This window comes from Mytilinidion resinicola, assembly GCF_010093595.1.
Source record: "Mytilinidion resinicola strain CBS 304.34 unplaced genomic scaffold BDZ99scaffold_15, whole genome shotgun sequence".
NCBI lineage: Eukaryota > Fungi > Ascomycota > Dothideomycetes > Mytilinidiales > Mytilinidiaceae > Mytilinidion > Mytilinidion resinicola.
This window is the reverse complement of record NW_022985451.1, coordinates 1,019,715-1,042,898: the sequence shown is the minus strand read 5'-3', so window position 1 is coordinate 1,042,898 and position 23,184 is coordinate 1,019,715. Positions and strand designations below refer to the sequence as shown.

The following is a 23,184-nucleotide window of genomic DNA, read 5'->3' as shown; positions in this document are numbered from 1 at the left end:
TCTTCAGCCTGTTCCTCTGCGTTTTCTTTGAACTGCCCTTCCTCTTCTCTGTCTTCTCTTTCAACTTCTTTCTCATCGTTCTTCTCAATCGTTGCGTTGTCGTCTCCTTATTTGTCTTAGCACTTTTAGACATTCTAAAATTCATGTCATGAGAAAGACTTGCCATGATCTAGTGGGTATATCCGAAGCAGCTCTACCAAATCATCCTTCTTCATGCTCATCGCAATGACCTCAAGTGTCTCGCCCTTATAGCGAGGGGTCTGGCGACAGCCAGCTTCTAGCAAGTAAGATACTAGGCTAAGAGGACCTGAAAGCTGACTGACACTTCTAGGTTACGGTCAGTGGCGGTAATTGCTTTCTTGAAATTCTACTATTTCCTTCAAGATCCTGATGATCTGACTGTTAGGTGCCTAAGTTGTCTCGTCAGCGTGCATTCACGAGCGTATGAGTTTTCAGCGGGAACCTTCTCGCATAGGATACTCGATAATGCATCTACAGTATCGAAGACCATTCGAATGACACGCGGAGAGTCTGCTATCTTCAGTTATCTAGTCAATTAAGACCGCGAATACCCCATACCTTCTTTGAAGACTTCAATCATCTCAACACAAGGCCGGGCACTCGACAATCCATCAATAAAGCTGGGAACAAGTGGATCGTCTTTGCCATAACTGCTCCAGGCTTCACTGACAGAAACTCCCAACGGCGTTAGCGTGTTTCGGCCATTGCGTTGTGTCAGTCACGTTCATGTGTCTTTAGAGCCAAATGCCTCATTAGTTGCCTTGTTTTAGGTAGGTGAAATGACAAAAGCTCCGTGGGTATTGAAAAACATACCCCAATCTAATTGTTCTAAGCAGCATGTTATTTTTCTCCACGATTTATTGGTCGCCCAAAGATCTGGAATCGGGGCCCAGAACGGGGACGGGCCGGAAAAGTGGGGAACCTAGTAACAAGCTAGCTGACCAAATGGGTTAATTACATAAAAGGTATCTGTGCAGGTAGACTCTTTTGCTCCTGGACGGCTCCCTTTGTATACTTGGTATAACATCTTTACATGCGTCAGTCCCGGCAATCCAGCAGTCTCCGATATTCTATATCTTGGCTCTCTCAGCACTCATCGCTTTAGCCTACCTCCTATCTTGGACAACCTTCTTAAGTAGCTCACCACCAAGAATGGCTTCATCTTCCAGCCTTTCGTACAGCAATCGTGCTGCAAAACATCAGCACCCTGTCACCAAGCGCTTCTTCGAAACCGCTGACGCTGAGAAGTCAAACCTGATAGTTTCCGCAGATCTCACGACCACTGCCGAGCTTCTTGATTGCGCATATGGTTGGTGTTCATACCGATTCCCAGGATGTGACTAACAAGTCTCTAGTTCTGGGGCCCTACATCGACGTATTAAAGACGCATGTTGACTTGCTTTCCGACTTCGAGCCAAAGACGGTTGAGGGACTCAAGTTCTTCTCAAAAAAACACAACTTCATGATATTCGAGGATCAGAAGTTTGTGGACATCGGCAACACTGTCCAAAAGCAATATCATGGTGGTGCGCTTCGTATCTCCGAGTTTGCGGACATTGTTAACGTCAGTATTCTGGGTGGCGAAAGCATTGTCGAAGCCTTGTCCTAGGTGGTAGCCGCGGAGGATTTACCCTACTCGAACGAAAGAGCATTCATCATCCTCGCGGACATGACGTCCAAAGGAAGCCTCGCAACTGGAACCTATACAGAGAAGTCTGTGGAGTTTGCAAGGAAGCATAGCGATTGTGTCATTGGATTCGTTGCTATGAAGTCGTTGGCCGATATCAACGCCAGCCTCCCAGCTATCCCCAACGAGGACTTCATCATCTTCACTACTGGTATTAATTGGTCGAGCAGTGGTGATAAACTCGGCCAACAATACAAGACTCCGGCGCAGGCCGTTCAAGGTGATGCAGACTTCATTATCTCGGGAAGAGGAATCTACGCAGCAGTGGATCGCGTGGAGACAGCGAAGCAGCACCAGAAGGAGGGTTGGGATGCTTACTTGGACCGTCTTTAGTAGTCTTTAAGACTCCGTCGATCCCGCTAAACTAGGCTTGCCCGTAAATAGAATAATACGATATGAATCTAGAGCTCTAGAACGTTCTGTCCGGACTGAGATATCAGCGCCTGACCTGTTTCAACTTTCTAGTAATCGTGCCTCTTTGAGAACAGGTTGGCAAGTCAGCTTCACCCGCTCTTGACTACAACTTCCTCTCTTCCAACCGGGACTTGTATTCATCTAATCGTGTGATGGTTGTATAGTCATTCCAAGTCTCCTCGTTGCCGTTGGATTCCCGTCGTGGCAAGCCAATCTGCTCCAGTGCAAATGTCGCTGCTACGTTGCCGTACGCCGCTGCTTCAGCCAGGGTCTTTGTCCGTTGGAGCCCAAATGCAAAGCCACCAAGAAAGGCATTTCCTGCACCGGTGGGATCAATCACTTGAGGGGCATTCAGCTCGTAAAATGGGGGCAGCCAGACCGCAGATTCCGAGCGGGACATAGTAAGACAACCATACTCACCTGCCCTGATGACGATACATCCTTGTCCGGAGTGTCCAATGGAGGCCTCCAAGAAAGTTTGTGCGTATGACTGCAATTCTGCTGGTCTAAAGCTCTTCGGAGGCTCGGGCGTGAATAAGGCAGTTATTTCGAGGTCGTTGGGTGAGAACACGTCCACCAACTTGCAGGCATCCAAAAACGCCTGGCGATTCTCAGGCTTACATGTACCGGGGATTGGCTCCCATATGATGTACGGTCGTTCTGTTATCCCTCGTTCTCTGCGCAAAGACATGAGCTCTGGTACCTGCTGTTCAACTTCTGCGGTCGAGGCCAGTAAGTGAAACGATTTGGAGTGCAGCAACCGGGGTTCATCTTGCAGATGCTTCGGCGTAGCTTTCAATGGTTCTGTTGTATATCTAAACTTCTTCGCTGGGATAATTCAGCTAGGTGCGGGTTTGTGAAGAAGAGCTCACTCACGCCCGAAAGTCGTATCTTCATACTCCAAAAGACCTCTCGTCGATAAGCTTGTACGGTTTCTTTTGAAGGTAAGTGACAGTGCCCAATTACGAAGAGTATCTTCGGCGGTTTGAGGAAAGTCTTTGCCGGCCAGAACCAGGCAGCCAATTCCCTTGGAATAGGCGCCACTACTGAACAAGCGAGCTCCCAATGTAGCTGTAGCAGGAGCCATGTCTTAGCCTTGGACGTGAAGAAAATTTGGGAGCTTTTACCATAAGCCCCGGAGCCGCCGATGACATTGAACATCGGTGCCTTGCCAGGAAATCGGATTTCGTCCAGCACTATCATTCCCAGTGAGGTGAATACAGGCACGCATTCCTCATCATGGTCTGGCGAGTCGATAGTCCGCGCACTGAAAAGGTATTGGGCCATGATAGACACTTGAAAGTTAACCAAATGATATATATTGAAGTCGATTGAGGGTTCTCGTCGCCGCAAACGCTCCCTCTAAAAGCTGCAACTGCGGGGCAATAATAACAGGCTATGACGTGGCGTGCAAAACTTATTTGGACTTGGCCACAATCACAATGTGGCTTGTGTACTTTTGCAGATTCTCAAACTTAACTTCAAGATCAAATCCATGATTCGCAAGCACGGAATTACACAAGACCGAGATTTAATGTGCTAGTCACGTGTGGGATTCTTATGGCAATGCCTGGGTAATGTACAAGCCCTTACGCCCTGTATTGCAGCTCGTGACAGCTGCGATGTGTGGTAGTCTGCTTTTTATATCATCTTCCGTATTTTTACTTAAGCTGGATATTTTATGTGCAAGGATTTGAAAAGGGTTTGTTATGGTTTCCTACCCAGGTGGTCTTGTAATTTCTTTCCAGTGTTTTATATGTATTAACGCTCACAGATAAAATTCGTGGTCTTTTACACTCTTAGAATACAGCAGCCGCAATTGGTCTAATACTGTTACAACTATTTATCTAAGTCAGCTTGCGCGATGATCTGAGCCGAATTGCATTTCTCAGTCCACACTCAACGCGAGGATATCTTGTCGTCGCTCCCAAGCTGCCTTTCCTCTCTCGTTTTCCCCCTTCACTGGACAACGTGTGGTCGCATTTGATAGAATGCGACCTGAAGTTCTCTCCGAGCCACGCATCGTTGGCTTGATTGGTGGGCCTGGTGCTGGAAAGGGAACGCAGTGTGCTCTTCTCAAACAAGATCCTAAGATCGAGCATCTTAGTATTGGCGACGTGCTGAGGAGTGAAGCGAATCGTCTAGGCAGCATCTACGCTAAGATAATAAGGGAAAATCACCGTCTTGGGAGAGTTGGACTGAAAGAAATTATAGTCGGCATTTTGCGGCAGCGCATTTTCGAGTTTGAACTGTAACGTGGCTGACGTGGGACCACTCCGGTACTACTTCGTACTTCAATCTTGAATCCGCTGATTACAAAACGGCGGCACAGCATAATAGATAAACGCATGTACCACGCACGCCGTCAAATCCCCCGTCCAATGCACCCAATGGTACGTAAACCGATGCGCTGCGCTCATCAACCCTAGGCACCTCGCCGGATTACAACTCAACCCCAAATACCCTGGCACCGCGATCCCTCCTGCGAACAGCGCAATCGCTGAGCTAAACCCTACCAGAAACGGCCCCAGCGCAGGCCCAAAAGATCCCTGGTTCCGGGGATCAAGACCAAGTCCAAAGGCGAGGAAGAGCACGAACAGCGAGCCCATGGTTTCCAGCGCGAACGCTTGCTTGGCAGAGACTTGTGCAGCGTCGACGTAGCAGCCCGGGGAGAAGACGAGGGTGGATGGAGAACCACCGAGGGAAGCGCGGAGGATGTAGGCGCCGACGACGCCTCCGATGCATTGGAAAGTGATGTACAGTACCATCCGCGGCAAACTCGTCAGCTTGGCAAGGAAGGTCGCGAATGTGATCAGCGGTGTCAGATGCGCGCCTGTCACGGGGCCGAGACTGAAGATGAATAGCGTGATGATGAGGAACTGCACCACTGCCGCAATGGCCACAGGTAAGATAGGCCCAAGTGGCGTCGCTGAGGATAGATTTGCGGTGCCGTGGGAGACGAGTCCGGCTATGAAAACCCAGCAGCAAAGACCGACGCCTTCAAGGCAAGCGTTGCGCCAGAGGTGGACGTCGGCGAAGGGGCGGAGGGAGAGTATGCCAGCCCATTTGGGCGATTGGACGGCATCAGGGTTCGTGTGTTGGAGGGCTTCGTATTCGGGGTCAGATTGAGAGACGGCCTGGAGCTGGTTGCCGCCGAGGCGGCCGACGAAGGGTTGCGAGTTGATGTTTGAGGGGACGATGGGGGCGGAGGTGGTGCGCCAGCGACGAATTGGGGCAGGGTCTTCTGAAGTCTTGAGGTCGAGAAATTTGTCCATTGCAGTTGGGGGCGCCATGGAGATACTGTAGATAGGCTCACGGCATTAGACTGATGGGAATTTTGGACTCAGAATGATTTCTCGTGTTGATAAAAAGTACGGAGAGTTAAAATGTGGAGGTTAGAGATGAAACATATTGATATATAGACTGGAGGAAGATATGAAAAAAACATTGCGTAGCAAAAATTTGCTTTTTTGAATGACCAACGAAGATTGGTTTAGATTTGCGATTTTGACTTCGAGGCTGAACCAAAGATACGGAGGCCGCCGATAGGGTTCAAGATGTGGCTGGATTGTTCGGAGAGCTGCGGCTTGCGTCCTAAACGATTGGGGCTATGCAAAAGTTAAGGCCGGGTGGTTTGCGATGCGAAATCTCTTCGTTGGTAAGTTTGAGAACGCGAGTTGAGAGGTAGTCGTAATGTGAATGGATGATACGGCACGTGACCTTTTACCTCCATCCATAGATATTTCACCATGAAGGTGGTTACTTATAACTACTAGCAGGACAAAGTTATATGAGCATTCCTCTCTTCTCTTCACCGGTTCTCGATCACGTGATTAGAGCCTTGAATCAAGATCCCTCTGAGTATCCAAGAGACCAGCAAGGGTGAGACGCGCGTTATTATACACCGAGGCCATCCGCGCCGCTTCTCGTTCCCAATCCAAACAGACCTTCCATGCGCGAGCGTGAAAAGGATGCTGAACCTCAATCTCCAAAATCTCCGACTACCAAAACCTGACAGGGAAACGCCGGCAACACTACCCCAGCCATCAGTGCAGAATCCTCAACTCCGTATTCACCTAGTGAAGAATGCCCGTCAGTTGCCACTCGGGGCGTGTTTGGGCTCGTTGTTGTCGTGCGAAACGGGGCAGTCAATTAGACGGGCTTTTAGATAGGATGTTGCTAAACATTACACCCCTTTTTACTATACGGCACAATCTATTTTGCTACGCATCACATATGCCCTCTACGGACCAACGTCGTCTCTGCCCGGCTCAATTTTCTGCGCAACCGTCGCTGCCAGACTTCGTGTCGAACTCCCACCCAGCACCTCAAACACCGAAACCTCAACTTTTAGCACCTTCAAAAACCAATTCCTCAGCTCCATTGCGATCAGCGAGTCCACGCCGTACGAGTGCAAAGGTTTGTCCACATCGAAGTTCTCAGTTGTTATGGAAAGGAACTTTGACAGTTTTTGCCTGAGAGCGGCCAAAAGCACATTTGTCAACTGCTCTGGCGACTCAGCACTCTGTAGCAGTGTGTTAGTATCCTGCGCCGTGGCACTCGAATCTGACGTGTTTGCCGAGGTAGTCGTGGGCGACAGTTGATGCAGGATGCTGAACATCGGCTGGCTCATCCAAGCCGGTTCTTGTGCGCCTTTCGCCGCGACGGACGCTGGTAGCTCCAGGCCAGTGATGACTTGAGCCCGAGTCATTGTCGGTTGACAGTACTGAGACAGGATGGCGAAGAGCTCTTCCTGGGACATTGGAAGTAGTTGCTTGACGTTGACAATCTGCTCGAAGACTTCGCGATGATCGGCAAGGACACCTTCGGACTGCATCGCACTCAGATCTATCGATGTTGCCTTCTGGCCGATGGAGACACGGTATTGAGCCAGCGCGTCTTCGAAAGTGTTTCCCGCTGCGTAGTTGGTCTGAACTTGAGAGCCAATTATGCCGGTGAGAGAGGAGAGAAAAATGAAAAAGTCCATATCATGGGGTAGGAGGGAGTGGAGATTCCAGGACCCAGTGACCTTGGGCAGGAGAGCCTCATTCCATTCGTTGCAGGTCATTTTGTCGAAATAAGTATCTCGGAAAACCGCCGAAGACTGGAAACAGCCCTTGATAGGTGGCATCGACCGCGCGCAGTGGCCCAGCACTTTGCTCAGCGCGTTTCGGTTGGTGATATCGCAGGTCGGCGCGGAGACGGTAACGCCCATGCCCTTCATCTCCTCGACAAACTTGATGGCGACAGTACTGCTTGAACCACGGCGCGAAAGGAGAAGCAGATGGCGTGCACCCCTCGATACTAACCACTTGGCTATGCTCCGTCCTTGGCCGCCTAAACCGCCAGCAATCACGTATGTGCTCTTTGCATTCAACGTCCACATAGTTCGAGCTGGTACCAAAGCCTACTAGAGGTAAACATGATTTCTATGTGTAATGTGCGAGAGCTTACCGAGACTTGCATAGAAGGCGTCATCTCAACAACGACCTTTCCAGAGTTTTTTCCCGTCTGAAGATATCTAAATGCCTCTTCTACCCGAGCAATTGGAAATGTCTTGAAGGGACGCACAACCCTAAGCGCACCGCATTCGAATAACCGCAATACGTTGGCAAGACTCCGAGATACTAGATCCGGACGCTCTGTTGCCATTGCAGCAATATCAATAGCGCTGAATGTCACATTTCTCTCGAACTGAGCCAGGGGGAGGTTACGACGATCTAGAATATCGCGTTTGCCGATCTCAATGAAACGGCCATAAGGCGCAATGCACTCCCAGGAAGCCAAGAGACTGGACCCAGACAGGGAGTTCAAAACGACGTCAACTCCTTTGCCCTTGGTAAGACGTTGGATGGCCTTGGCGAAGGATAAGTCCCTGCTATATAGGATATGTTCTTCCGGAATCTGGTACAACTGCATCAGCAATTGCTTCTTACTCTCGGAGCTAACAGTAGTAAAGACGATAGCACCAAGGTACTCAGCGACCTGAATCGCCGCTTGCCCCGTTCCGCCTGCCCCCGCGTGGATCAGAACGGTTTCCCCGGACTGTAGCCGTGCTGTGTCGAACAACGCCCGATAAGCTGTAATAAAGTTCGTTGGAATTGATGCTGCTTCGGCAAAGGACAGTTTCTCTGGCACGAGAGCGACGGCAAAGTCCCTGCACCTAATTGTTCGTCGGAACGCATCTAAGTGGCAGACTACAACGCGATCTCCGGGCCTGGCATTGCACTGATTACCGGCTCGGAGCACGACCCCAGAACACTCAGTGCCGAAAGTGCTGTCGTTGACCTGTCCCATTGCGACAAGCACGTCTTTGAAATTGACGCCAGTGGCTCTGACCTCGACTTCTAATTCGTCAGGTGCGAGAACTGAGGCATCTTGACTCAACTCAGCAAAGTATAGTGAATCCAGCAACCCGGGTGATTTGATTTGCAGGGTAAGGTCTCGATGCCCCCAATGCGTTTCCTGGGGTTGAGGTACAGTCATACTGTAAACAGTCTGGTCGAGGTCGTCGTCTTCGTAGATACGTGGAATCGTAAGCAAACCATTGGATACTGATAGCTCAGGCTCATAAGCCCCAGTTTTGATGCCAACTAGCGTATTCTCGAGAGCTTGAGAGATATGTCGTCTCCGAGAGTCTTCGCCTTCGCCGCTCAATATCAGATGTGTGAAGATAAGGCCAGTTCTCTCCGTACGCAGAGTTCTCGCAAAGCCAGTTATCATTGCATGCTGTGGGCAGTTTATATCTGAAGCGGTAGCCTCAGAAATCCATAGAAGTGCTTTCGCTCTTGTAAGCACCGTTTGGAAGTGACAGAACTGATCATCTGACAGTTGGTCTAGTTGCTGCCAAGGCGGTTCATAAGCAACAATGACGAGGCAGTCGCTCAAGTCAGAGGTACTGGCGGCGTCTCGGAAAGATCCAATGACAACTTGAGAGTTCCCAATTTGCTCTTTCACAGTCTGGGCCAGACCGCTGTCATATGAAGTATCGAGACCTCCAATTATACGCGTGAATCGATTGTCAACGGCTATTGTTGATTGTAGCTCTAGCCTCGTCGCTGACTCGAGCTCAGTAACTGGAGTAAGTTCGCTAGCTGTTGCAATATTGATGGGGGTTGCCGAGCTAATAGCCGTTGAGATCATTAGACTGACGTTGTGGTAAGAGTTATCATGATCGCGGGAGAGGATATCGACGCCAGAGAAGTTGTTGCGTTTCAGAACCTGATCCCATTGTTGCGCTGATATGCAAGGACTTTGGGTCCGATAACTATCTGTGCCTAGTTATGTTTTAGCCATGTCGTCAGATAGACGGCGGTCAATTTTCGCTTACTCTGCCACCACCCTGATAGACACCCAAAGATGATCGGCGCAGCGATGAACTCCGGTTCCGTAATCTCAATGAGTACAAGCTTCCCGTTCTTTTTCAACACTTTCCTCAACGAGCTAAGTGTGACGTCTAGCGACTTAGTCGCATGAAGAACATTTGCTGCGACGACGAGATCGTAAGATTCCGGTTCGTAACCCTGCGCAGACGGGTCTTCCTCAACATTGAGAATGCCATATCTCATCTTTGGATACTCTCTGAACTCGTCTTCCGCTTTTGCGAGGAAAGAGCGGGATATGTCCGTGAAATCGAATTGTGAGAACCTTGCCGAGATGCCGTGTGACGTTGACGCAGCAAGTGCCTCCAAAATATGCTTGGTTGTAGAGCCAGTACCTGCGCCAACCTCAAGGATCTTCAATGCTGGGTTCTTGTGCGATAATAATTCGATGTAGGTCTTCATAGGTGACATGAATTTCCATGAATCTCTAGCAACATCATAATAGTCTCGTAGGACGTTGTCGCCGCTCAAAATCTCAAGGGCATCACGCTCGCCCTTGAGAATCTGGTTCAAGTACTGCCCAAAATTGCTGTAGATCTCTCCTAATCGTCCGTGGCTCCGAATGCGAACATGTAGCTCATCAAGCGCGACGTCACTTTCCATCTTACTCGCGGGGTGCTCGGTTATCCATGCGAAGTGTTTCCTCAGATGTGGTGCTTGTGACGCCACGTCTGAAGGTGAGACTTCTTGCGATGCTTTTCGCATGATCCCAGAGATAAAGGTCATAATATCTCGCCAGTATTCGGTAGGATCAGGGCACGTAGGGCGAGCTTCCGAAAGAAGTTTTTCGAGCTCTGTCTTGTTTAAGAGAGAAATATCTGGTCGGAATTTCAGATCAAAGCATAGCCTCCGAGCCTTTTCTTGGTCTGCGTGATCAAAATCAGAATCAGTCACTGCAGTAGCTTCAACTCCATCTGCGGTTACCACCAGGGTACCACTGTCCGGATCGTAGGCGTTGATTCTTGAAGATATCGTACGAGAATTGATTCGATGCAAAGAGACGTGAGCTTGAAGTGGAGAGATGTGACTGGCGTTATGCAAACGGTCGTTTTTGAAGATTCGAAGTCGGACTATCCGCGTCGGAACGGTGGTACTGATGTCGCGGTTGCCACCTAAGGTCGCAGCTGGAAGCATCATTTGCAGTATTCCGTCTAGAGTTGCTGGATGAATGACTGCAGGTTACGCGGATCGGTCTCGAAATGCTGAGACTTGTCCGACCGCCTCACCACCATCGTCGTAGTGTATATTCTGAATGCGTCGAAAGCTCTCACCGAAGTGATAGCCTAGATTATACAAACGACTGTACAATTTTTGTCCACTGTCTTCTTTTGGAGACTGCCGTAAGAAGTCCTCGACTTTCGTTGAGATCATGCGTGCTGCCTCAGCGGTTTCATGGGCGTCTTCAATAGAGGTTGAGTTTCGGTCGTCAAAGATTGCGTGAACATGTCCCCGACAGATCTCTAGCGTAGATGAATCTCCACGCGTGCATATGGAGAACTCGAACCCCGGGTGTAATGAGTCGGCTGCATGTCTAAGACAGATGTGCGTTTCGATTCCCTCTTCCTCTAGAGGAACCGCCAAGGCTGAGAGGAACTTTGCGTTCCTGATCTCATAGGCGACGATTGGTAGCGGACCGCTTTCTAGAATCTGAGAAACAACCTCGATTGCCATTACCATCATGCCAGCAGCTGGTAGCAATACGGTACCGTTGATCTGAAAACGTCAGTGGAAGCTTCATTAGCGAATTGCGCACACACACCTTATGATCACGGACCCAAGCGCACATCGAGGTTGGTGACGCGCTAAGGAAATTACGCCAACGGGGTTCCAGAGGGTTCCCATCCATTACCGGTGCACCGATCAAAGAGTTCGAACCGTGCGTCCGGAACCTCAGATTCCTACTGATCCGTGACTCGGTCCAGTAGGTTTTCGAGTGGTCGAAAGGATACTGTGGCAAACCGGGTAGCGTTACTGCCTGCCGCTGAGGTTTATCTCCAATCGCGTTTAGCTGCGTAACTTCCAGTAGGTACCCCAAGCAGTATAATCTGCCGAGGGCATTCATTAAGGTGACTATTGCATGCTTGTGACGGATGAGCAGAGATGCGTAACCAACCGGCTTTCCGCCTGGTGCGTCAATTAGGATTTCCCGAATGGAGCTTTGCAATGCAGAGTGTGGTCCAATCTCCAGCAACTCTGTTGCACAAACTGTATTACGGTGGCTGAGATCAATCTTCCTGGTTGCTCTACGGCCTGAAGGAATGCAGCATGTCTCGATAGCATCCGCAAATCGGACCGGGGACACCATATTGCCGACCCAGTAAGATGGGCGAAGGAGCTCCGCTGGGGAGATCCTTTTTCCCGTCACAGTAGAGATCATGGGGCATCCTCGACCGTCCTTTTTTTCGTTGCCAAGCGGACTAATAGCTCTTTCGTAGGCCAAGGATATACCTTCCATCTGCGGCGAGTGATATGCCACCGGTACAGTCAATACACGATTGAAGACACCCTCTTGGTCCAGATATAGCTTCAATCGTTGGATTGACGAAGTGTCGCCAGAGATTGTAACGTTGCTAGGACTGTTGATGCAAGCCACGCACAGAAATCTAGACCCAGTGGAAGGGGCAATGGTCTTCATGTATGATGTTGCTACATCATGATTGAGCGCGACGGACATCATGGCACCTGACACAGAGCTTTTCTTCGAGAGCTCGGAGGACAGTGTTCCACGATAGTACGCCAGTTTCCAGCCAGATTCGCACGAGATTGCACCTGCTGCGTACGCTGCCGCTATTTCTCCACTGGAGTGGCCGAGTACAACCGAGGGTGTAATGTTGAAAGTCTGCAACAGATCTACAAGCGCCATCTGCAGGATTGTGCACAATGGCTGAGCAAATTGAGCATCATGAATATCGCCAGTGCTAGAGGCTTCGTGGTTGCCGATGAGATCGATAATTTGCCACGAGCAACCAAGTGCTTGCAGATATTGTTCCGCTTGCAACAAACGCTGTCGAAAGGTTGGATAAAGTAGAAGTTCTGCACCCATGTTAACCCATTGGGCACCTTGGCCAGTGAATACAAAACCAAGTTGCGCATTCGGCTTGGACTTAACCGATACCGGCACAGTCTCGGTCGCTTTGATTAGCTCATCCATATTGTTGGCAACGATAAAGCTTTTCCATGGCAAAATACTTCTTCTGTCGCTTAGGGTTGTTGCAAGCGACAGGTTGTAAATCTCCTTCTGTGCGTGGCTCGTCGTCATGTTTTCTAAATGCGAATGATATAGTTCCAAAAGCCTCGATATGGCCTTCTCATCCGCTGTTGACCAGACAAACAACTGAGGACGCTCTACTGACATCGTACGATTTGTGGAAACCATTGAGGGTAATTGGCTGGAGCGATCTATATCCGCGTTACCGGGTGGAGATGTAGAGGTACAATGATTTCCTTGCAGGCCATGTTGGGCTAGAAAGTGGTGCGCATCGTCAAGAACGGCGTGGGCATTAGAGCCACCGAAACCGAACGAGTTCACTGACGCCCTACGGAGGCCCTTGGTCGGCCACGGAACGCATGCCATAGGGAACTATCATGGGTAGGTCAGGTTTTGAATCAGGCTTATCAATAGATCAATGCTCACGGTTAGGTTCCAGAACTCGTCATCGATCGCTGGGTTGAGCTGATCAAGATCTGCGATTGGAGGGATAATGCCTCTTTCGAGGACTAGGATAGTTTTCACTACACCAGCTATGCCACTAGTACCCTCGAGATGGCCTACATTAGCTTTTGAGGCGCCACTGTATCCCTATGTCAGCTTGACTTACCCAATCGCGGTAGGGACTTACACCAAAAGCGGCGATTTCCTTGGAGAAGATCTGAACGCCTCACCTATCGCCGCTGCTTCAATCGGATCCCCGGCTGACGTGCCCGTGCCATGTGCCTCGATAAACTGTGTTACAGACATGTCGAGTCGGGCACGCCGGTAAGTGTCTTGGATTAACCGAATTTGAGCATCTTTACTAGGATGCGCCAAGGTTGTGTAGCCGTTTTGGTTTGATCCAGTTGCACGTATGACGGCTCGGATAGTATCGCCATCTCGCAATGCAGCTGACAGCGGCTTGATTATAAGAGCACCAAACCCCTCGCCTCGTGCGTACCCATTGGCTCGCGCATCGAAGCTGTGGCATATACCCTCGGGGGACAGGAATCCCATGTTTGATAAGCCAATGGTGAAATCAAGCGAGTAGATCAAGTTGCATCCAGTAACAATCCCCTATAGCAGTTGCATAAGCCTATGATAGATGCTTGTAATTATTTCCTGTACGTACCAGTGAAGAACTACCGCGACGAAGAGATTCGCAGGCCATGTCCAAAGCTACGAGACTGCTTGAGCATGCGGTGTCTATGGTCATACTTGGACCAGTCAGGTTGAAGAAGGTGCTAATACGATTGGACAACATAGCACCGGCGGAACCCGTTGCAAAGTACTTCGGCAATCTTTCTGGATCTTTTGCGGCAAGCAGCAAGTAGTCCGCAGTGAAACAGCCGGTGAAGACTGAAGCATCGGTGCCACTGATGGTTGAAATTGGCATGCCAGCTAGAAGAGGTCAGCAACTGGATACGAAGTTTTGATGAACAGGAGACCTGCCATCTTCCAGCGCTCTGTACGTTGTTTCTAAGAGCCCACGCTGTTGCGGATCCATTGCTTCCGCCTCAGCTTCTGTGATGGAAAAAAACGGTGCATCGAACGCTCCAATGTCGCGGTCCAGAAAATACGATCGTTGTGGACGTATCTTGAAAACAACCATTAGAACAGAGACCGGCTTGACAGACTCAATTTCCCTACAGATCCTTGTGAACCTTCAGCGGCATTGTGCCAGGCACCGTGATTCAATCTCTCTGAAGGGAAGTGGCGGGCAGCAGAACGACCCTTTGCCAGAAGCTCCCAGAATTCATCTGCCGTGCTGGCTTGCGGAAAGTCGATGCTGAAGCCGGTGATTGCGATTGCGTCTTGTATTTCGTCATGGCTAGTGGTGGGAATGCTGTCTGATGCCTGCACCGATGCATCTCTCTCATCTAGAAAATGTGGAGACATGGTAAGAAACAAAAATCTGATCCATGAAACGTATGCTTGGAGTACCAGCGGACGGGTGTATCTTCGATGCCCGCATGGCCAGCTGGCCGGCAGGCTACATTATGAGCTTCGACCATGTCCAAGCCCGATATTACGTTGCTAAACTTCTAGCAGCTTAGACGCGGCACGGGTACGAAGGAGTTTGTTTTTAGTGTGTAACCACCCAGCCAATATGAACAACCTTCACACCTATGCCCAGCCCCACCACAACTCAAAATAAATCCCAGCTTCACTATATCGGTATAGTTTGACACGCTCGAAAGCCTCCACTCTTTCGATACTATCGTTTGGCATAGTTTGGGGTGCTGTCAGCTGTCGACGCAGTGGGGTTTTTGCTGGTGACTCAAAAGAAACGAACTCCTTCGTATGCCGTGGCACCTGAGATTACGGCCTCCACCCCCCACAATGCAGCCTTCAGCGCTTGCGTCGATAGCCGTGGACAACTGTGGATCATGTTGTGCATATCTTGGACGAAAGTGGACAGTGGTCGAGTCTTCCCCACACTTAATGTAATGGAACGTATGATTGGCTAACCTTGCGAGGTTGGGATCGTCCCGGGGCCAAGGAATCTCTGCAACCGTGTTAAATTAGCGGTTATGCCGCTGTCGTGGCTGGCCTTCGCGCAAGTAAGACAGTCTTTTCAGTTGTTTTTCCGGCGCGTGACCAGATCCGGCCAGTCAAATCTGGAGCCGCTGTCAAAGCCTGGTCACGTGCCGGAAAAACCAAAACACCAAGGTGCCTAGCACTATTATAGGGGGAAAAGGCTGCCCTCAATGGATGTTCCTGGTTAGCGCAAACTCTACTAGGTCAATGCAGCGTGAGCGCCCGGCGTAATCTCCGTAGCTACTATTCAGGCGGGCTTCACTATTGTAACTTTGCAGAAGATCACTGATGACGACGAGGAAAAAGCCTCCAACATCCACCATGCGGTTCCTATGCCTTCATGGAATGGGCACCAACAACAAGGTCAGTCGCTGCGTCGTGGTTGTGTTGAGTCCAGCAAATAACCGGACCGCCTAGGTGTTCGAGATCCAGACAGGTAAAACCCCGCCTCATGAAATGAACCAACCCTAGAGTTGACATATGGTGTCCAGCCGCGCTCCGATACGCGCTCGGGGACCACCATACGTTTGAATTCGTAGAAGGGGTGGTGCCCGCGGCTATGAACGACTCACTCAAAGGATTCTTCCCCGCCACCGACGGCTACTTCCAGTACTTCGAGGAAAACGACGCCGCCAGCTGCTTGAAAGCGGTGAACGACTTGGAGGCGTTCGTTGCAGTGGAAGGCCCCTTTGATGGAGTCCTTGCGTTTTCTCAAGGCGCATCTGTCGCGACGACCTTGATGGTGCGCAGCCAGCAGCGAGACCGGCCCGGTGATCTGCTCAGTCCTGTGTTCAAGTGCGCCGTCTTTTTGGGGGCGGCGGTTCCCTGCGATGCGGCAAGGCTCGACGAAGGCGTAGTGCGCGAGATGACGCATGAAGCGGATGGGGAAGTAATCCAACTGCCGACTACACACATCTGGGGAGAAAAGGATGGTTCCCCCTACCCTCCCCAACTTGCGGCTCTATGTGCAAGCCGCCAGAAGAACGTTTATGTGCATGGAGGGGGCCACGAAGTTCCCAGCTCTAATACGGATGAGGCGCTGAGAGAAAGTGTGCGGGTTATCAAGCGCGCCATATCCATGGCGCAGTATAAGCAAGCATAGATTACTTTCTCAATCGATCCTCCTCAAAGGAATAGTACATGTTTACTACTGTGGAGAAATCGCGATAATCATAACATTCAGTCTAGTTTTAACTTGATCCTTCTTCCATAACAGGAGCGTGAAAGGGAAATTATGCTACAGGAGTATTTACTAAAGGCTTGCGTTTATTTATAAATAAAAAAAAAGAAGAGGTAGAATATGGAGGCCAGAGATAGAAGGTCTTGATATATAGATCGGAAGAAAATATGAGAGGAACATTGCCTAGAAAAAATTGCATTTGCGAGGCTGGACCAAAGATACGGAGGCCGCGGCTTGGACGGTTCGGAGAGCTGTGGCTTGCATCATAAACGATTGACACTTAGCAATGTTGAAGCGGGGGCTTCATGTTGCAAAACTTCTCTATCGGTCAGTGCAAGCAAAAAAGAGGAGAAGTTGTTAGAGGTTGTTGAGAAGTGCATGGATAATATGGCACGTGACCCTTGCTTCCAGCCAGGGCAACAACACTGTCTTCTGTATCTTTTGCTTTGAAAGTGATTACTAACATTAGCAAGAAACGTTACGTTAGTGGTCCGTCTTGTCTTGACCAGTTCTTATTCACGTGACCAAAGGTTGAATCAAGACGCCCCCTTGGATATCCACATCCCTACCAACCATCTTCATCTCTCCACCGTCCAAGAGACACATCATACTCACTTACCAGCACCCTCTCATCCCCTTCTCCCTTCCTCCCCCTACAAAATACCAAAATCTTGTCCATCGGCGACCCCTCTAATGACACCTCCAGCTCCCTCAACCTGTGCTCCTCTGGCAGGATCGGCAACTCAAAATCCCGTCCATCTAGCCCACTTAAAATTTCAGCTTCATCTCCTATAACCATACCATCGTAAAATCCCCTTTCCTCCACCTCCATAATTTTCCGAGTTACGCAGGCAGCTGTGATACAGTCCCAAAGCCCTTCGCGGTGCGAGGTTTGTTCGAGTAACCGAATCGCCCTGAGACGGAGCGGGTGCACGCGACACTTAATCGCAGTGTAGTACAGCGGCGGGATCCAGCCAACATCGATGATGGTGCTGGTCATATTCACAGAATGCCCCGGCAGGCTCAACAGTGGCTTCGGCCAAGGAAAGCCAGGCCCTAGTCGCGTAGCTTGCTGCAGCAGTAGTCGAAACAAGGGTGTCTGAACATCAAAGACTAATTCATCATGTGGTCGTAGGCAGGTGGCTGCCATGATTGTTGCCATAGTGTGGTAGAATTGCAGGATTCTGTAGACTTTCTCTTCGTCCGCGGAGCGGGCCTTGTTACTGAAAGACTCGTGCTTGTGGTGCCACTGCGTAAGCTCCATTTGGATGTATACTTGGGATTCGAGAAGCGTGGGTGGTAGCTGGAGGGCTTCGATCGTAGGAGCGGCGTGCTGACGGGCCTGGTGGTTTAGATGGAAGATCTGATTCAGCAGCCGTTCCAGCTGATGCCAAGCGTCGTTGATAGAAGAAAAGCCTCTGGCTGGGTGCTCGGGCCCTGAAGTCTGTAGAATGAGGTAATCTCGACCAGGCCCCTGGGATACGAGACGAGGGTGCTGATACGTGTACTTGAACAGCTCGACCTGGAGGTGCAGTCGAGAGAACGCGGAGATAATCCAATCGTCGGTAGACTCCCTTGAGGCCTGAAACCCAAGCACCCCATCGTCCCCAGTTGAAAGTACTCCCATCTGCTGTAGTACCTTGAGCCCGCTCAGCAGATGAAGTTGCGCAGTCTTGAGATGCCCCCTCAGAAACTCGACATACACGAACACAACACACGTGATCAGCGCGACCCGAGAAGAGGCTCTATCCTTGAGCTCGAAATGCGGTCGGAGATGCTTGATAGCTTTGACATAGTGCTGTAAAGTAATTTGCTCTTGGTCATCCGCACTATTGGTGATGCCGCCCTTGTGCACAGCACTCAGAGCCAGAACAGCATGCAAGATCGCTGGCTCATTCAGGCTCGCTTGGAAGAGCAGGGTTGTCCAGAAGCCGGAGATAAAGCTCCCAGGGAGTTTGGGGGCGGTCCGGTGCGTGAACCATTCGAAGTAAGACGTATCCTCCGTGCCGGTTACGAGGACTGAGAAGGGCGCAGGCGGTCGGGTGATGATAGAACTAGAACAGTCCTTCGAACTAGGGGCATTCTGAGGTTGTCTATTCCCATAATAGTTGCCCCCGCCGCCCCAAATCCCATACCCGTCACAGACACGGCCAGTGGAGACGCATCGCTGACAGGCGGGGCGGCCTTCGTCACACTTGACTTTTCGGATCCTGGCGGCTAATCAGTTTCGATTGCTTGCCTACAAATGACAAAAAGCCTCACTTGCAGGTGCGGCAGCCGGACTTGGCCTTTGCTTTACTCGGGCGAGGAGTGCGAGAGTCCATGGTGGAGTGAGAGGGGAAAGTAAGCCTTTAAGTATCCACGATTCGATCGGCTCGGTATCGCTGTAATTTGATTGGCCACGTCTTAGTCAGGGGCAACGATCATGGTATCCCATCTAGCATAAAGGATCACTAGAAGGAGCGCTGCTTGCGATCCGTCTTCCGGTTATATGCCTTATCCTACTCAATATACTAACTCTATTTGATTGCTCGGAATTTCTGTACGGCGATTGGCCGTCTGACCTAGCACCTCTAGAACACCTTTCCAACTCCAACGGAGTTAAAGAAACACTCAAGCTGCAACGGGTGGAATCAGACGGATAGTTGGAGCCTTATAGTATCCATTTATTCGCCTATCAGCTGGTCATGGTCAACAGCTCAAGCTATAAAGCCCTCACTCCCATCTTCTTCGGAAGCGTCCAGATCGCGACCTCTTAGTCCTACCAAACCCGACCATCAGATCCTACAACCCCTCGCACTTCAAAATGACTACTAAGCTCGTCCCATTGGGTAAGAACGGTCCAAGTGTGCCACAACTAGGCTTCGGCCTCATGGGCATGTCTTATGATACCTACGGGTCCTTTCCCAGCGACGAAGAACGCTTCGCCATCCTCGACCGCGCCTACGAGCTAGGTGCTCGAAACTGGGATAGCTCTGAGTACGAACCGCTCCCCTCCCCGGTTCTCTCTCCTCATCTCGTCGATAATCAGAAGTACAAACATTTGCTGACTATTCGATGTATATAGTCTATACGGCGACAATGAAGAGCTCCTCGCAAAATGGTTCAAGCGGACCGGCAAACGCGACGAGATCTTCCTCGCGACCAAATTCGGTTTCGTCAAAGGCAGCAAGAGCCTCGCGCTCGACAGCTCGGGCGAGTACTGCAAGAAGGCGTGTGCCGAGAGTTTGAGGGTGCTAGAGATTGACTCTATCGATCTCTATTACATGCATCATGCGAACCCCAAGACGCCGATTGAGGAGACGATGCGTGCGTTAGTGGAATTGAAGGCGTGAGTTTCTTATCCCGCTCCTCTCTCACGATTAATTTGTCGATGAGTGTAACCTGTCCTTGTGCTAATACCGAGATCCTTAGGGAGGGCAAGATCAAACACATCGGGCTGTCGGCTGTCTCGTCCGCAACACTGCGCCGCGCCGTGGTAATCGGACCCGTGGCCGCGGTACAGATGGATTACTCACCGTTTGTACGGGAGATCGAGAACGAAGCAGGCACCAACATCTTATCTACCTGTCGCGAACTCGGTATCGCGGTTGTGGCCGCTATGCCGTTGGGTCGTGGAATGATCACGTCCACTTTCGCGGCTGGTAAGCCATTGGGCGACGAAAAGGACAAGCGACCGGCTGTCATGCCGCGGTTCCAAGAGGGTAACCGGGAGAAAAATATCCAGGTTATCAGCCAGTTCCAGGCGGTGGCTGAGAAGAAGGGGTGTACGGTGGCTCAACTAGCCATCGCATGGTTGCTCAAACAAGGTGACGATGTGATTCCGATTCCGGGGACGAAGCAGTTGAAGTATTTGGAGGATAATTGGGCGGCACTCGATGTGAAGCTCGAGGATGAGGATGAGAAGGAGATCAGACGCTTTTTAGAGTCGGCGGAGATTGCGGGGACCGCGCTGCCACCGGCGTTTGCGAATCATGCGTACGTCGACACCGCTGAGGAGTCGTAATTTGGTTTTGCGGGAACAAGTGTTGGGGGTTATAGAATGAGTGTCGTCTCAATAAGCTCTTTCTTAGTGTTGAAAGTGCGAGAGCCTGTACCGAACTAGACACGAGCTTCACCTTAGAACAACAGTCTCCATTTGGCCTTTCGCTTGCTGTAAAAACCGCTGCAGTTCTTCTTCTTTCTCGCTATGATTCATACTGCTAACGTTCCCCCACCAATTCAATTTATACAGGTGCTCGAATGGTACCCAACAGATACCAATTCGGCGAAAGGCCTGGCAGGTCTTAAGTTCAGAAACGCGGGTAATTATCAGGGCCTGCATCCGACTTTCGTCCGAATAGAGCAGTAAGATGGACGTGCCTGGGGGGAGCTTTGCTTCTTCATGATCGAACGTTGCAGGAATGGCGTATCTTGTCCCATTTTGCAGCTTCACGGTGAGGCTGACGCCCGAAACATCGTTTTTAATAAGGCGGAGTACTTCAACAAGTGGTGCAGTCAGCATGATCCAGGCGCTCTCAACCGCCCCATATGGATTTGAACTCCCCACTCGAAGCGTCTGGTCGTGTGCGACGTATTGGCAGAGACGTCCACCCATGATACCCTTGGAAGCAGCGCGATACTAGATGGGGCCCTGGGATGCCGCCCAAGAGAACGAAGGAGCGATGTATGTGTCCCTTCTAATCTTTCTAAAAACGTATGGGCCATTACGTTTCGGATACCATAGCAAGCTGCTACACAATTGACTGTCGTTTACCCAGATACCGGCACAGTAGGTGAGGCCGTTGCTTTGGGCTACGGCCTTGGCGACGCCAGAGATGGCGGGAAGCGTGTCAGATTCATATGTAATGGCACAATCGGTAAAGCTTTCGACAATATCGTACTATGGGAGCGAGCATTGGGGCTCGGCAGGGTTGGAGACAATCCTAAGCTGTGTGTCTTCTGATACCGTCATGCCGTTACACTCCCAGAATGTTTGAGCTGATCCAAAAAGCAATATGCGTCGAGAGAGGTAACGCTCTTGGATGACCCATGCTCTTTTCGATAGAGTTTCCGGATGTGAGTCTGCAGCCCGAGAAGTGCTGTTATCGTAATAGTCTCGAAGCACAAGGAAGAGCTCCTTTTTCTGGCTGGATGGGTTAGTCTCATCTTTAGAGACGCAAATTCCGTGTCTAGGGACAGAAAGCCGTCGACAGAGGATGACGCCCTCGATGCAGAGATGGTGATATCAGCGTTGCTGTACACCGAAAACATGGTCGCCGATTCGCGTAGCCAGTCGTCGGGGACATCCTGAATGATACAAAGAGAATCTATCCATAAGTAACGTATACCAAGTAGTCGTGTGATCTTAATAGCATCGTCAAAAGTCTGTGGAAGGGTAGTCGAAGGGATCTCGGCTTGAAACTGGGATATATTTGCTGAAGTGGTGATCAGTGGCTTTGATGGTCCCCAACAGTGGCTGAGTGCGACATAATTGTCTCGTGCTGACCCTGGATCTGTGGAGAGTACAAGCCGGACTTGCTTGCACGACGGAATGCCAACATCCAGAAGTCTTGTTGGCATGAATGTTGAGTCTGGCTTCTTGCAGTGAGAATGGCCTCGGTCGCATTCATGGATCCAGCCCCGCATACGATTGAGAGATTTGGCAGACAAAGGGTCTGAATCAACAAGCGCATCTGATACGCATTATAAGTTTAATCAACAACGACTTGAAGGAGAAACGTCGCTGAGCATATACCCACCCTTGCTTGTCCATACCATCCAAGTTATCATTGTCCATCCAGGGTTAGTAAAAAATAGAAGTCTGCGGTTGCCGCCGTCCTTTCGGATAGAAACGAGGATGGAAGCTTGTTTCTCATCTCCTAGATGGTCGTGTTGACGACTTGCCTTCTCCAAGAGAGCCTCTTTTGCAATGCGGCAGATATCACAAGACGAGGCTGACTTGAAGAATTCTGACTGAGGGATGGTATACAGGTCCTTGAGACCCCCGTCGCGTAATTCATCGAAAGCTTGGCTGAGTTGAAGATGGCGACAAATATCACAGAGCCGTGATGGCTGCATGCTGGTTCGGAGAGAAGGCCGATCACCCGCAGGAGCTGTTGCTTCTATTCAGCGAAAGCGGAGAACTTGAATAAGAACGTGTATGATAGCGTTGGAAGTTGACAAGGAAGTTGGCAAGGAAATTGACAAGGAAGTTGAAATGCTACTGCAGTACAGAGGTTCTCTTCAAAAGTTTCTGCCGCGCTAAAAAATGTGGCTTAAGCCTCAATACGCCACCAAACGCCACCAGCTCGGCACACAACTATGTAGCTACTTGATAACCTCTCCTGCCCCCTCCGAGACTCGTATATTTGGTGTAGCTCCACCAGTTTAATGAGTCTGGTTCGCTGCTGCCCTACTAGCTGAGCGCGTACGGCGCGGCGCGCCAGGTAGGCTATATGGCAGCTCCGTTTGTGCAGCCAACGGGTCATTTTCTGCAGATATGAACCTGACCGTACGAGCATTCGTTTTCGAGATTTTGGCAGGGTTTTGCTCTGTTTTTGATGCCCTGCTAGTCTTGAAGATGTCAGGGCCACTAGGCGCTCTGCCTCTGCGCGCTCCTTGTGTTTCTTCTTCCTTGATGCAGCCTCTGGTGATTGCTCAGCGTCCTTAGTGCCCTTATTGTTATCAACATCTACCCAGTTGTTGTTGTCGTCGTCGTTGTCGTTGTCGTTGTTGTCGTTGTTGTTGTCATTGTTAACATCTGCCCAGTTGTCTGGGCGCTTCAAAT

The 23,184-nt window shown here is 50.4% G+C and overlaps 8 protein-coding genes across 8 annotated transcripts; 3 read left to right on the top strand and 5 right to left on the bottom strand.

Annotated features, from left to right (window-relative positions):
* Positions 1 to 1,173: 1,173 nt before the first annotated feature.
* On the top strand, positions 1,174 to 2,041 carry BDZ99DRAFT_510591 (orotidine 5'-phosphate decarboxylase; the record flags this gene model as incomplete). The annotated part of the gene is made up of 3 exons (XM_033724480.1): positions 1,174 to 1,330; positions 1,377 to 1,598; positions 1,638 to 2,041. 3 exons carry the CDS (start codon positions 1,174 to 1,176, stop codon positions 2,039 to 2,041), a joined length of 783 nt encoding a protein of 260 aa, XP_033573971.1.
* A 184-nt stretch (positions 2,042 to 2,225) lies between these two features.
* On the bottom strand, positions 2,226 to 3,409 carry BDZ99DRAFT_393548 (Ribokinase-like protein; the record flags this gene model as incomplete). The annotated part of the gene is made up of 3 exons (XM_033715849.1): positions 2,226 to 2,950; positions 2,999 to 3,193; positions 3,250 to 3,409. 3 exons carry the CDS (start codon positions 3,407 to 3,409, stop codon positions 2,226 to 2,228), a joined length of 1,080 nt encoding a protein of 359 aa, XP_033573970.1.
* Positions 3,410 to 3,944: 535 nt separating this feature from the next.
* BDZ99DRAFT_501011 (MIP transporter) lies at positions 3,945 to 5,452 on the bottom strand. The gene has a single exon (XM_033723776.1). It carries the CDS (start codon positions 5,413 to 5,415, stop codon positions 4,417 to 4,419), a length of 999 nt encoding a protein of 332 aa, XP_033573969.1. The 5' UTR covers positions 5,416 to 5,452; the 3' UTR covers positions 3,945 to 4,416.
* Positions 5,453 to 6,365: 913 nt separating this feature from the next.
* Positions 6,366 to 14,593, bottom strand: BDZ99DRAFT_490079 (putative polyketide synthase; the record flags this gene model as incomplete). The annotated part of the gene is made up of 10 exons (XM_033723031.1): positions 6,366 to 7,529; positions 7,577 to 9,399; positions 9,453 to 10,676; positions 10,731 to 11,217; positions 11,264 to 13,084; positions 13,139 to 13,295; positions 13,344 to 13,771; positions 13,827 to 14,095; positions 14,147 to 14,291; positions 14,345 to 14,593. The coding sequence occupies 10 exons, from the start codon at positions 14,591 to 14,593 to the stop codon at positions 6,366 to 6,368; spliced, it is 7,767 nt and encodes a 2,588-aa protein (XP_033573968.1).
* Positions 14,594 to 15,556: 963 nt separating this feature from the next.
* BDZ99DRAFT_393444 (uncharacterized protein) lies at positions 15,557 to 16,337 on the top strand (the record flags this gene model as incomplete). The annotated part of the gene is made up of 3 exons (XM_033715846.1): positions 15,557 to 15,598; positions 15,653 to 15,671; positions 15,727 to 16,337. The coding sequence occupies 3 exons, from the start codon at positions 15,557 to 15,559 to the stop codon at positions 16,335 to 16,337; spliced, it is 672 nt and encodes a 223-aa protein (XP_033573967.1).
* A 428-nt stretch (positions 16,338 to 16,765) lies between these two features.
* BDZ99DRAFT_448691 (uncharacterized protein) lies at positions 16,766 to 18,739 on the bottom strand (the record flags this gene model as incomplete). Its single annotated transcript, XM_033718075.1, has 2 exons — positions 16,766 to 18,625; positions 18,678 to 18,739. 2 exons carry the CDS (start codon positions 18,737 to 18,739, stop codon positions 16,981 to 16,983), a joined length of 1,707 nt encoding a protein of 568 aa, XP_033573966.1. The 3' UTR covers positions 16,766 to 16,980.
* Positions 18,740 to 19,292: 553 nt separating this feature from the next.
* Positions 19,293 to 20,558, top strand: BDZ99DRAFT_465748 (Aldo/keto reductase; the record flags this gene model as incomplete). The annotated part of the gene is made up of 3 exons (XM_033720625.1): positions 19,293 to 19,394; positions 19,483 to 19,746; positions 19,830 to 20,558. Coding segments are annotated over 3 exons (958 nt in total), but the record flags the coding sequence as incomplete, so codon positions are not given.
* Positions 20,559 to 21,375: 817 nt separating this feature from the next.
* Positions 21,376 to 22,064, bottom strand: BDZ99DRAFT_352971 (HET-domain-containing protein; the record flags this gene model as incomplete). The annotated part of the gene is made up of 2 exons (XM_033714547.1): positions 21,376 to 21,451; positions 21,523 to 22,064. Coding segments are annotated over 2 exons (618 nt in total), but the record flags the coding sequence as incomplete, so codon positions are not given.
* Between the last annotated feature and the right edge of the window lie 1,120 nt (positions 22,065 to 23,184).

Coding starts and splice junctions, on each gene's coding strand:
- BDZ99DRAFT_501011 (XM_033723776.1), bottom strand. CDS start 5,415: ATGGCGCCCCCAACTGCAATGGACAAATTTCTCGACCTCAAGACTTCA.